At 39.4% G+C, this 14747-nt stretch overlaps 1 protein-coding gene across 3 annotated transcripts in view; it reads right to left on the reverse strand.

Moving 5' to 3' along the window:
- IRS2 (insulin receptor substrate 2) overlaps positions 1-14747 on the reverse strand; it is a 29362-nt gene that overhangs the window by 9960 nt on the left and 4655 nt on the right. The window contains exon 2 of one of the 3 annotated variants that reach the window (XM_015851425.2): positions 336-14341. The exons of 1 other annotated variant lie outside the window; for it this stretch is intronic. In XM_015851425.2, coding sequence (XP_015706911.1) covers positions 14328-14341 — 14 coding nt within the window. In that variant the 3' untranslated portion in view covers positions 336-14327. Of the gene's footprint in view, positions 1-335; positions 14342-14747 lie in introns of those variants that run through there. One more of the 3 variants, XM_015851423.2, reaches the window with a different exon arrangement.

Below are 14747 nucleotides of genomic sequence, written 5' to 3' on the forward strand. Positions count from 1 at the left end.
TCTAATTTGTTTGCTAACCAATTCTTTCTCAGAAGTTTTATATTACTTTTTTTTCTAGATTTGTTTTTTAAATGACATTTGTTCTGTCCATATGTTGAAAGAATTGTACTTTTTTCCCCATGAGATCACGGAAAATTCTTTCACATTGAAAGAAAAGTAAGCCAATGTGTTTTGGTGGACGGTATAATGTAAGAACAGTTTGCTTTCTCAATTTCGTATCTTCCAAAGTATCATTCTGAGTACCATTTCATAACTAGAAATTTTAATTCAGCTATTAATCTTGTTGCATATAATGTCACTCCTGCTTTTTTGAAACTATGTCTCTACTAGCTCTTAATGCAGCAGGACAAATTGGGTTAAGCCATTAACCATTTTTCACTTTTAGCTCCATCTGAACTGTAATTAAAGTATCCATATACAAAAGGGTACATATTAAAGTTATGTCCATTAATAAAGCCAAAGTCTCCTTATTTAAAGGCTACTTCATGTAAACTTTATGGCTTCTGCATTTCCGTCGTGCTAAGGCACTGTACACACACACAAGCACGGTATCTTTTTCTACTCACTGAAAACAAAGCATTCTAAAAAAGTGAAATCTAATACAAGGTAAATATCGCTCATAACAGACCTCAACAATTTGCTTGTGGCACCCAGCCACAAGTGATAGTCCGGTCCAGTATGTTGTCAGGGTCACACAACAACACAGACACAAAGGAATTACATCCTGCCTTAACAATGAAATGCATGCTTATTTTATTGTGGGTCAAGAACTTTTCCTTTTTTTTTTTTTTTTTTTTTTTTTTGACAAATTATGTGGGATTTGGGACACAGCTCCTGCCCAGAACCAACAGAACCCAAGTTAAGCAAATACTTCATAATACCTCCACAGAGAATGATCAAAGCACCTTACCCTTTTCTCAGGTACACATAGGCCATAACCATCTTTCAAAATATCGTTTATCAAAGTAGTTCTAGCGATCTCATTAGAGACAACAAGCTGAGCTCTCCCTAACATCTTTAGACTGTAGGCTTGCAGCCAACACACACACTTGGCATACTGGTTACTGTCTCACACTGAGACTCACAAACATAGCGAGGTGCTTAGTCCCCACTGATTTCAACACCCTCACCCTTCAGATTCCTTATTAACAGACTAGATTTATAACATTGTATTGTGTATTAACAGTTCTGAGAAATGCTAGAAAAATTAAAAGCATCTCTATTTTGCATTTATAAAGCTGGCTTTAAAAACAAACAGGGTACTTGCAGCTTCTTTTACAATGTGGTGCTCTGAAGATAATCTCTAGATGAATTGGCATTTATTTCTGAAGCTGATATGGATTGTAATGCACATAGAAGCAAGTATATGTTAGGATATAAAAGGAAAGAATGTATATTTATCACATGGGCATCATAACCATCATCTGCATATCACATTTGCAGGATAACTGCTACTTTGTTTGATAGGAAAGACAAAAAGCTCAGTAAACTGTTTAGAAAAGTACTTTTTGTTTAAAATTTATCTCCTGAGAAGACCAGTTTAAAAACTGGAAGTCGGCCATAAAATAACTTGTGAAAGCAACAGCTACATAGAACAGCCTCCTCAGTCCTACTCATATTTTGCTTTCTTTCTCACTCAAAAAGCACAGATTGTACAGAATGAGACTGTTCCCAGCTCCTCTACATGCACCTTGAATCCTCCCTATCTTTCCTGCAGAAATAACGTGAAGCAAGCCTAGATTCATTTGTTCTGCAGGACCAAACAACAGATGCTAAAGTTTCACTTTCTTGAAAGGTAGCTAAAGAGATGCAGAATGCCAAGTTTCACCTACCCCAAGGAACAAGTAAGAGTGATACAGACAATGAATCTTAGCTTCAGAAACAGCATGTACTTGTGTTGTTTCTCCATAGTGAGACCTGCAGTACAAAATGTTACTTTTCCCAAGAAAAGAACATTTGTTTAAATATAAGAAATATTATGTTCTCAAAGCACAGTGTGCTTTCCCAGCACTCTTATCCAAACTTCAGAGACTGAAAGAGAGACAAAAAATAGGTATCAATCATGTCCAGTACAGCTGACTGCAGAGCACGAGGCTCTTTCTCCTGTAATTACGAGAGCTCTCAGAACATATTTGCATAAAGCTGTACTTGGCTGTCTCAGGAGCTCTGTTTTTTCCTTATCTCACAGGTGCTCTCACACATGCATCTTTGCCTCCTTTTGTTTAATGTTTCACTGATATGCTGCTGTGTAAATACACTTATAGGCAACCATCAATACTTAATTTTTTTCTTTTTAAGGTTTGCCAGTATCTCGTGGAGCATTCTGAAAAATACATTCTGCTTAGAGCAGTGAATCTGACCATATGACCATGTAACTGAGACCAGTCTTTCTGAAATTGTCAGGATTGTTTCTATACAGCAAGAAGACTGAAACCCATCTTTGTCACTTCATGAATGACACTTGAAAGTTTGGCTCTAGACCTAACATTGCTCATCAGAGTACAGCTCCCTAGACTTCAGTGGGTGTTTCCAGAACAGAAAGCTGCATATATTTTCTCCCATTGACAGCAAGCTAACTTTCTAAACCCCTTTAGGACATCTCAAGTATGTGCTGTGAGCATTTCAGGATGTTAAATTCATGATCTGGAACCTCCTGGAGAATACCATGAAGTAGATGAGACTTTGTAAAAGCTAAGATGCTGCTTTAGAAAGGAGATTGCAAAAGAAACAGTTTGCAAAACAAGTATTTTCCCCAACATGCCTGTAGCTTTAAAGCACAAGTTTGTTTCCAAGTTCTAAGGAGGTGATATCATTGCATATTTAACGTATTGTGATTGAGACCAGGAAATGCATTGAAAAGTGTTCAGTCAACAGTGCAGCAGCTGCATAGCTAGAGAAAACACAAATCCCTTTCAATTTCACATTTACTGAACACACACAATGCATCATAAACTATCATAGAGAGTAAGGCCAGGCCAGGCAGGACTGCTTAGCTACACCAGTGTATACACATATGAGCATCAGTCTTGTTTTCAAGCCCTTTTGTTTTAAATAGCAAATTTGATGACACGAAACCACAGCCCTCCAGAAGTTACATGTCTCTTTTATGCTAAGTGTGTAGGTTCCCTCTATAGTCAGGGAAGGCAAAAGGTTTGTATCAATAATGAAGACTGTCCTTGACCATCCCCTTCAATATACCTTAAAGGTTCATATATCTATCTTTCCAGTCTGAATCTTTCCTGATTACTAATGGGAGTTTGAACATTATTTTAAGAGGACTTTTTAATTATGCTCCTAACAACTTGCTAATGAGATGTCTACTCCTTAGATCTACATGTAGTGAAAAAACACTGTTTAGATTAAGAAAGCACCATACATGGAGAAGCATAAAACAAGAATACTGACACTTGGTGCCTACTGGAGACATTTGAGCTGGAAACCCTCAACACTAAACAGCTTCATTCTGAACAGATGTATTAAGACCCCTAAAATTTTACCACAGAATCACAGAACTGTTTGGGTTAGAAGAGACCTTTTACAGCTCACCCAGCCCCACTCCGTACTGTGGGCAAGGCTGCTCCCCCACCAGCTGCCCAGGGCACCATCCAATCTAGCCTTGAGTGCCTTAAGGGATGGGGCTCCACAGCTTCTCTGGGCAGCTGTGCCAGCACCTCACCACCCCCACAGCAAAGAATTTGAGGTAATGTGATCACCTTGTTGCCTCAGACAAAGATATTTCTGCCTATTAACAACACTTTTGCATCCATCAGGAGTCCAGAAACACTAAATCCCACAAAACACGTTAGGAAAAGAACGACTAAATTGCCTCCTCTGGAATAAGCTCCTTTGCCTTGCAAATAGTCCCACCCATCCTATGCTAAACAATCCAACTGCAGCTTTTCCGTAGCAAACACAAGATGTCTGTTTACAAACAGAAAAGCCAACCAACCAACCTGAGGCACAACTCCACCACTGTTTCCCAGTTTGATTTTCAGCCTCCACAGTAGTCATCAGAAAAGTCCCTAAACCAAAAAGCCAGATTCAATCAATGTTTAAGATAAAAGACCACAGGAACACTTCCCCATACAGTAGATACAAGACTTGGACATGTTTACTCAGGTGAGAAAAATACTTCCATAAAGCAACTATAAGATAAACCCAGCATGAACAGCCATTAAATGAGTGGTTCTTCCATACAGCCTAACAAATTACAGTCCACGAACTACTTCAAAGCTGGCAGCTTACTCTGTATCAGAGGTTCCAATGTCATAGCCCCACACAGTTATCTCAAGTACCATTCTGAGTACTATTTATTCCCATTGTTTTTTCCTTAACTAAATCACAGAATTTGGACAAGCGTTCCCTGGATTAACTGAAAATCAAGCATAATTGTTTTCATCACTGTGCTAGCTTTTGGTTTTTAAACTGACAAGGAACAGTTTTCCGTGTATCAAACACACTGCATTTCTTGCTCCCTAGCAAGAACTTGCTTTGCTTGTACTTTACGTAATTAATAAGTTAACACCTTCTTTGACACATATTAAAATGCAAGTTGTTTCTAAGAGTACAGGAAAAAAATGAAAGCTTTACTCAGGTGCACACAGGCTGCTATGCTAATTTGAGGATGACAAAGCCACTTCACCACTGAACAAAACAATGGTTTTACATAATTAAAAAACAGTAATAAAGGATTACAAAGAAGAATGTAACAGGTTTTTATAAAGGACTTATTTGCCTACTGCTCTGCCACCTTCAGCAGAGCTTACTGGAGGCTTGCATACAGAGTGCAATGAATAAGAGTTGGCTGCTCAGGTAGCTGTCAGCACAGTGCTTGGGAAAATGCCTCCAAAAGACCAGTTGAAAATCAATGCTTGGTAAAGGGAATGGGACTGAAACCAAATGAACAGGAAGTGCTGAAAAAAGAAACGTTTCTTAATACTCACATCATCAGAGCTAAGATACCTAAGGACAAGATGTGTACACATCATTCCACCTGGGACAGAGAGTCTAAACTTTCATCCTACACATCAAGCCTCTGAAAAGCTCAGTGTTTTCCTTTTAACTTAGGCTGGTAGGGAACTGTAGAAAGAATGGCATTTCTCTGTCTAACAGAAATGACTAAGACCCACGACTCCCATCTTCTGGGAGTCTAAGTCCTAGGAACATACCTTAATATCTTACCTAATTTAAAGAAACAGCAAGCTGCTGTTTAATTTAATTAATTAGAATTGGAATCAAACTTGTAAAGCAGTGTAGGGGTACGTAATTTCACGTAAAATTGTATGGCTGTGGTGTTATCATCTTATAAAGCTATAAGAGATGATCTGTGAGTACAAAGAAAAATACTCGCTGAGGAGTGTGAAGAGTATGAAGTGTTGCATTACTTCCTCTTACTATGGTGACAAAGGATCCATGGAGCCAGGAAGGCAAGTCAAAGCTTGCCAGGTTCTTGACGGATACAGCAGACGTGGGGATAACTTCCCTCACAGAACATAGACCAGCTCCTTCTGCCATAAAACACACTAGTTAAGTTGTGCTCATTCAAGCCCCATGTCTAAGGTCATTGTTTATACTTTCTATCATAGCCAAGAATATAGAAACACAGAGGCTGAGAGGGACCTCTGAAGATGGTTTAGCCCACAACCCCTTGCTAAAGTAGGTTACCTAAAGCAGTTTGCACAGGACAGCATCCAGGTAGGTTCTGAGTATCTCCAGAGAAGAGGACTCCACAGCCTCTCTGTGCAGCCTGCTCCAGTGCTCTGTCACTCTTAAAGGGAAGATATCTCTCATGTTCAGATAGAACTTCCTGTGTTTCTGTTAGTGCCCATTGCTACCAGACCTGTTGCTGGGCACCACCAAAAACAGCCTGGCCCTACCCACTTGGCACCTGCTCTTTAGATATTTTAAATCACTGATAAGTTCTCCCCTCTCCTCAGCTTTCTCTTCTCCTAAGTCTCTCAGCCATTCTTAATTAGAGAGATATTCCAGCTCCTTCATCATCATCCTTGTAGCCCTGATAACAAACAAACAACAAAAAACAACAGATACACTATTCTAATGTTACCAGCTCTTACACTGCATTAAGTTTACTGTCACTTGGATGTTTACATTAACTGGGGGGGGAAGGAAACACCTATAGACCTGGTCTAGAAATCATTTAATTATTTACAGTGCTGAAACTTATTGGTGCATTTACATCTGGAAATCATCCTATTGGCTAACATTCAGCAACTGATTAATACCAAAATATTTATTTAAGACCCATACAATCTACTATTTATTTAGATTACACCAGTTAACGTAAAAGGTTTATCTTGACAAGATGTTTGTTTGACATTTACAGATTAAAACAGAGAAGTATGATGAATTATATTTTTGTAGAACTCCAAAAGAAAGCAACACCATCCTAGCACTTATTTGTGCAAGCAAGAATATCTCTCTGATAGTTGTGAGTGGAACTGCTGGAATATTGGGTTTATAAGGTCATTAGCACTCCCATTTTATGTTTACAGCCAACTCCCTGAAGCATTATGTGCTTCAGGATCATACGTTTATCCCTTATGCCTCTTCACATACTCATTTCCTGTAAATACTGTTAAAGTCATGAACATTAATTCTGTGACCACTATGGAATGAATTACATACCCCTACACTGCTTTACAAGTTTGATTCCAATTCTAAATATAAACATTCAGAGTTTTATTAAATCAAGACTAATTAGCTGTAAATAATGCTCATAATAAAGCAATTTTTGCAGTTCACAATTTGAATATTTATCATTATCACAAGTTTTTAATGAATAGCTCTTGGTTATTACAACAGAAGCATAATTTTTCTTCTTGTTATGTTAAAGAGACAATATTACTGCAGTTAATGCTTCATTGATTTTGGCAGAAACAATTGCTCAGGAATTAAAACTTTATTGTAGAAGATGCAAGTCTAGCCTCTTATAAACATTTCCAAATGATACAATAACACAATTGAGAGAAACTACCACACAGATGCATTTCACCTCCACCTTTCAGATCCAAATCTCAGAAACTGTTGCAAAAAAATCCTTTTCCGGGTGTGACCTATGGGGGTTTGTATCAATTATACTCCTACTTCTTAAATATAATGCTAAAATGTAGCACTTGTAGTTGGTAGGAATAACTTTGTATAGTGGCAGTTACTCCATCCCTGAAGGCAAACTAAGCCAGCCTCACTACTGCTTTCCCTTCCTCAGGGACCCTTCCTGCTGTGCCGGGTATCTCACTTCCCACACAAAAGCCAAGCCTAACTTTACCCCAAAAGATGTTCACAGGAATGTCTTGTTTGATCAAGTTTGTAACTTGCAGGGAGCTAAAGCCCAGATCCAACAAAAAAATCTTCAAAATTCCTCATTCAATACATTAGCTTGACAGTGTTTACCAATTTAATGAGGGCTTAAACTGGACATAGAGAACCCTCTTTAATATCATTTTAAAATAACATGCTGCCAGGGAAGACACAAGACAATAGGTAAATCTAACATTGCTTAGATCTAACTTTACTGACAGGATTTTCCCACTGCTACTGGAAAGACTTAGTGATTTGCCTTTGACTTCAGAGAAGCTGAGTCCTCACCTCAAGTCTCTTGAAATTGCCTGTGAAACTCAGCGAAACTGAACAGTGAGTTTCATACCTTGCACTCATCACCAGAGCATGTTTCAAACATGTTTTTTAAAGCATGACTTAAAAAAGCTTAGAAGACTTTCCACTGTGTTCTGTTGTTTCTAATAAACTTCTGCTGTTTGTGGTACTGGTAAGTTCCCTGGCTTGGCATTGCACTCAAGCCCCAGTGCCTCCATTTCTGACCCCTTCAAACAAAAACAAGCTGCTCAACAATGTCTAATCCGTGCGTCATGTAATCCCGCTTAATACTCTACAAACTCTGGGTAATATTTGGGTAGTTTTTAAATTTAGCAAAGAACATCCTGGCCTACTTCAAAGACACCCTCGCTATGGGTAGCATCCGTGAGGGACGTCACCCATGTGAATTTCAAATCAGAACGGCAACCAAACGTAAACACACAAGTGAAAGAAAGACAAATTGAGAGATCCTGGCCTAGTGACATAGTAACAACATTTAACACTAGAAGGCAGACAATGGAAAAATGAACGCATTATGCAACAGCAGCACACACCATTCATAAACAGCTAACAGCAGCCGTGGACCCTCTGAGCAGCACAGGGCCGTGCCCCTCGCCAGCACCCCACAGCTCTGCTGCTAAATCATACACGTGCTCCTACCATCTGCACTGAGCTGCAAAATAGGAAGTCGGGTGTCACTCCAGCAGAGAAACAGAAAATCCCTTCTTTGAGACACCCTACCCTACCACCTACAACGTAATTATCTCAGAAGCATCTCGCACCACAAGAGCTTCAGAAGAAGGCTAAATTAAATGCCACGATAATTCTTGCGTATACACCCAAATGTCCTTCCTAAGATCTTTCAGAGCCTGGCTGAAGGACAAATGTGCTCCTGTTTTGTTGAGGCTGTCAGGCAGACAGTCTCCTGTCATTAGCCTTTTGTCAACAGCGATGCTGGGGTAGATTACGAGCGCAGAGCCTGTCGTGGCAGGTGCATGGCCCTGGGGCTGCCATCTGCCAGGAAGGAAGTGTTCTCCTCTAGGATGCTGAAGAGATTGACAAAATGTAAACAAAACACTGAATCACTACTAATCTATGGAATCAGGCTACTACGTCCCTCTTCCGCAACGTGCATGTTATGATTAGGAGGAGGGGCTTAGGTCTGGCGCTTGGGTTTTTCTGTCAGCAAACCAATGACAGAAATAGTTCAGATAATAATGCACTCTAGAACTGTTTATTTATTTATTTATTTATTTGAGTTTAACCAAGACAAGCAAATCCAGGCTTGACAGAAAACAAAACTCAGTGCCGAAAAGATGCATTACTTCTCCACTTGCAGCTTCTAGTGTGTTTCTTCACAAAACACATTGTCCTCCACTGTGTGAGCAAAACATTGCTTATTGTTATTATTTCCCTATACCTATGCATAACTTGGGGGTGTCACTGCTGATAAATAATCATTTGAAAAGAAAAGCACATAATCTGTAAATAATGAAAACTGCGTGGATAACAGAACTTTAAATATTGTCTTTGCTTTTTAAAAAATAGACTTTCAACTGAATCCCTCATATTTTAGAGCAAATATTTATGCTGAACAGTGCTAGTTTTGCTTTGACTGGTGTTGGAGATCTGTGCTTCACTGCAGTTGTCAGACAGCAGCACACTTCCAAGGCACAAAACTTACCAGAGGAGTCCCGGAAATAATGCCTGTTCTTCAGGAGAGCTGCCGATAGAACCTAACAGAGATGACACTCCTCTGTTTTTCTTTAGGAAGCTTCAGGTGTTACTGTCTGTCTTAGCACTCTAACACTGAAGTGCGCTGTTTTACATTACCCTCTGTAAAGGTGCAAGTAACCTTTACGGTGTTTCTTCTACTTTTCATCTAAGTTTTCATTCCAACTAACAATGCCTAACCCTAAAATATAAATAAAACCCTGAAATTACGGGATTCATCCAATGTAAAGGAGCATGGAAACAATAGATGTGATCTAAACCAGTAACCCAGGCTTTTTCTACAGCTCACAGAGGTGCAGCAAAGTGGAGGGAAAATTCACCCTGCTTTCTAGTAGGTGTCAACATTAGGTGGGAGGATGAGCTCCTCTAGAGGAGTTCTGTTTACTTCTGCTGATTCTAGAGGATTACCAGGATACACACACAGTCAGGCTGCAGAGACAAACACCAGGGTGAAAACAAAAAGAAGCTGTCCTTTGGACAAGCTCCAGGAGGAAAAGCAGTCTTTTCAGCAATTGGCAGCAAGGAACTACTCCGCTGAACTTGGCTTTTCAGGACTGCCACTCTTGACCCCCTCCATGTATACACATGGAAACTTTAAAAACAGCTGCGCTCCAGACAACGCGCACACAAGCAAAATGCATCTGAACTTTGGGGTCAGTGCACTATCTCTAAAAATGAATGGATGCTACTCATTACCACATGCATACAGCTCACTTTTAAGCAAGCATTCAAAGAAATAACAAAAAGAACTGTGAAACCCTCAACATTACACAACCTTATTGAGCAAATTAGTCACAATACTCACGTTTTACTGTTACTATACACACTTTGCTAACGTCATGTTAAAACTCCCACAAACTGCTACAGTACTACACAACTAATACATAACACATAGACAACAAAGAAAACAAGCAGACAACTACTGTAACAACATACTACACCCTTAACAAGTTAAAAAAAAAAAAAGAGAGAGAGAGAGAAAACAAGCTATGGCCATTTATATTTATTACTTTGAAAATAAACATATTTACTGTGATTTCTAAGCGCTTTACTGAAAATCTGATAGAGAAGAACGCTTGAATGTGTCTATGTTGCCACTGAACTGGTGAATAGGCAGGAAAGTTGCATTACATACCCTAATAATAGCATTTCTGTGTGTGTGTAGATGCTTGCTGTGTTTCAACTTTCAAACCACTTCAGCATTCCGGTATAATTACTGCTATTTAAAAATGACAGTAAATCAAGTGTAAAGAATCCCATGTTATTCCCTCCTTATTAGAGAAAACACAACCAACACACAACAACAACAACAACCAAACCAAAGACCACCATTATAAAACAAGTCCTAACGCTCTTTCTGTTCAAACACTCCTTTATGCATTTTAGTTACAAGGGAACGTTAGTCTTTGTAGCTATCTTGAAAGAAATCAAGTAATCAGAAGCAATCATCAACCTAAGCATTTCCTCTGCCTTGAGCAATGACTGTACCGGTGCATTTTAGAACAAACCCTCCATTCAACTCTGTCTATAACAATTTATCTTAAATCACTCAAAGCAACCATGGCATTCCTAACAAGAACAGTATAGCTAAATGTAATTTAGTATATAAAGCAAAACAGAATATTAAAACTTGTAACATGTATGAGACTTCTATCTGCTTGTAAAAAGCTGGCATCCACATAATCAACAGAATTTAAAATATCAAAGGCTCCATTTAATCTCAGATAGCTTCAGTTTACATTTTGTTCCACAAATGGTGCTGCTGGGTTCAGGCTTAGCCATTTTGGTGTGGTTACCTGTAAAATGCAATCTGAGAGACAAGAAGTGCATTCATAGAGGCAGTAAAAGACAACCTCAGATGTTTAATTCTAAGAGGTAAAATCCAACTATGCGAGTTGTTAAAAGCAGTTCAGTTCTTTCGGGTGTTAATTGTGATGTTCTTAAGGAGCTTATCAGCAAGGGAATATACTACGCTTACAAGTACCTTACTCAAAGATGACTTTAAAATGACTTCTAATACAACATACAGTTCTTTCAATCCTTTTAAGAAGTCACTTAAAAAATGAATATAAGTTTTGGAAATGAGACAATTAAGCATTCTCACGCTGCTCTCAGAATCAAAACTTTAGGGCTGTTGGCATACTAGAATGGAAAGAATTTTAATAATTCATTGTGCAAAGCAATCCGAATGAAAAAGGAAACAAGGGTTGTGTTTGAAATAATCTGAAATGCCATCAGAAAGACACAGGGAGAGTTCTTAAGATATGCTTTTTATTTGTTTTAGGCACATTCACAAAACCCTCACAAAAGTAAGAACTAATTAACAAGGGGGAAGTTTATTACTATCAAAAATCACATTATTACGATCTTCAGTAGATGCATTACAGATGATTACTTTAAATAAAGGCAACAAAACTAACACAGGAAGAACACAATCCTCAGTTGCTGTTGCAGGTTTTGTTTTTCGTTTTTTTGTTTTCTTGTTGTTTTTTTGTACCACTATACATAATATCTTTTCAGCTTTGGAAAATTAGATCAACTACTATAAGCACTGAAAAGTTACAGAGCATGATGTTAAGAGAAGACAAGCCTGGTGTTTTCAATTAAGCAGAACTCCCAATTACACAGTCACTAACCTTAATGGGAATTTTACTTATGAATCCCAGGATTACATACAAAAGGTAAAACCTTTACCCCACTGAAACTGAGACAAAACCCCCCCACTTTACTTCAACAGAGTTAAGATTCACCATAAAAAGTCACCTCACTGTTGAGTGTTACCTGCCATAAATACACTGGAATAAATAACTGACACTGTACAAGAAAAATCTGCAAATGCCTCTATAAATAAAACCATACACAGAACACACATTTCTTTAAGCAAAAAAAAAAGCCAACCAAAAAGTGGTCAGAAAGTCAGAACAAAAGGCTAGCTAATTATCCGTATCCAATAAGAGCTTTAATTGACCAGTAAAACCATTATTTTATTTACAGATTGGATGGAAGCAAGGATTTCTCAGATTCTTCAATATGCACATGCTTTCAGAGTACAGTAAAATCAAACATGTTGATGATTTCAAGCAACCTTTTGATTTCTCTGTTGTCACAGCCATTGTGGTGGCACAAGCTCACTCTTGTCTTGAGATGACAACATGGAAGAAGATCCCACAAATACAGCACTGCTACAGCAGAGGACAGGTACTGGCAGCAGGAAAAAAGCTACATGTGAAAACCAACCACCTTCAAATGACAAAGATTATTTCCCACAAAGCATTTATCCACGTGAAAATACATTGATCGCTACAGAGCTTAAGGAAGAATTCAAATTGATTTTTTCCATGTATTTTACACTAATTTACTATTAAAGCAATTACAAGGAGCTTGTTTGTATATCCTGTATCTGACTTGTTCTCCTGCTCCAATTGTTAAGCGCACGTGGATCCTCCATTGTCTTATGAACTGCATAGAAAAATCCCTCTTCTGTTGGAAGAGGCAAAGCCTGCCACTTTGATATATACAGAAAAACAAGATCTGAAAATAGTGCAAACAGCTCAGTAATCAATGCTGATTACACGTAATGTAAGAGATCTCTCATGCAAACCATTATTTTACTAAAACAGACTCTCTCAAATCTACCTGAATTACCGCTGTGTTAAAATAACAGTGAGTTAAAATAACTTGCTTTTGCTCACATATAGTTTCCTTTAAATTGTCTCTATATTTCTCTGAAGAATATATAAGTCTTAAAAATCTCCCAAGCCACAGCTTTCGGAATTCAAATACATAATGCTAAGTGATCATTTTAGCAGTGGCAGAAGCAGCTCTGTAAACAAACTTCAGTGTGAAATCCTAATGAAAACCAAAAGAAAAACCTGGAAATATGCACAAGTGCATCCCACATATCCTAACAAGTTCCTTCCTGATGTATTTCTGCTACCCCCTGCTACAGCTTTTCCTGCTCGCCTGCCACAAACGCAGCTCACGTGAAGCCCTGAGTTTGACATACAACCCAGAGCACTCCGACTGATGCTTGTGCAGCTTTTTTCTTACCGCCCTCGCTTCATATTGGCTACAGCAATCCCCGAGAAGAGCAACTGCGCAGCAGGCAGACACATTTTCCAGGGAAACAGGAGGGTGGAAGGAGAGCTTTGCCTCCTACGTGGAGATTAAACCTCAGTGAGTTTACCCAGAGCACTTCTGGATGAGGTCTACGTTTATGAGCTTAAAGGAAATAGGGAAAATAAATACACATACAGATTAAACATTAAAACCTGTCTATAAACCACGCTTTGATAAATATACAATAGAATTAAATCCTCTCCTCAGTACGTTATGTACCAAATTAACGTGGCCACGTTTCTGGCGTTACCCCTTTGTTTACTTTGCAGGAGGACAGCAGTCAGTCCCCAGCTCGGCTGCCCCACTCCTGCTCCCAGCCCGGCTGATGGGAGCGCTGCCATACATGCCAAGTTTTCTCTGTCACTGCCTCCCTCTGCCCTCCCCCTGACTTCCCCCTCTGCCTTGAGGTCAGCAGTTTGGAGACTGTTGTGGAAATAGTTATTTCCCAACAACAGCTTGGTTTTCACTTAGGGCCATAGGTGGCTCTAGAAAACCTGTTATTTCTGTGAAAAATCGGTTTGCAAAGAAACACACACAATAGCTTGCTAGTGGCCTAGGCTGTAAATTCAAAGCTGGTCTTGTATAGGGCAACACAACCCATATGCACAGCATCTGCACCCGCTTCAGGTCACGACATACGAATCCCAAAAATGACCCCAGCGAAAACAAAAGCAACCACCAAATAACACTCTGCCCTCGGCCCTTCAAGTCACTCAGAATAAGCGTGCATCCTTTAAAACTTTGCCATCTCATTCAACAATCCTCTCGCGTTAATTAGGTTCAAAGCTTGCTCTGCCAACGCTGGAGCTCTCATCTTTTCCATCTTCCTTTACTCCCTATCAAAAGAGAAAATATTTTCTTCTTCAAAATCGACTGGCTAGGAAGAAAACAGAAGGAAAGACATTGCGAGCGTGGCTCTTAAAGACTGCCACTTTTTGCACATAATTGACAACCTCTATCAACAGCACGGATGCAGAAGCAACACGTATTTACCTCCAAGCAACCGCTTCTGTGCACTATGTTGTTTCACCCAGCCAGCCCCATAAACATCTATTACAGCTCTATATGCGTACAGGTTTAAAGTACCGTGTCTTGCATAAATGCAACAGCAAAGAGGATCCCTACGGTGCCTCATCATTAACTTTTAATCCTTGACAGATTGGCTGTTCTGGGCCCTCCCCAGCCAGCATTCACTTGTATACGAATTCCCGCTTGTTAGGAAGAGGCGGGTTGCTATTTGGGGGGGGGGGGGGGGGGGGGGGGGGGGGGGGGGGGGGGGGGGG

Source organism: Coturnix japonica, chromosome 1, assembly GCF_001577835.2.
Source record: "Coturnix japonica isolate 7356 chromosome 1, Coturnix japonica 2.1, whole genome shotgun sequence".
Taxonomy (NCBI): Eukaryota; Metazoa; Chordata; class Aves; order Galliformes; family Phasianidae; genus Coturnix; species Coturnix japonica.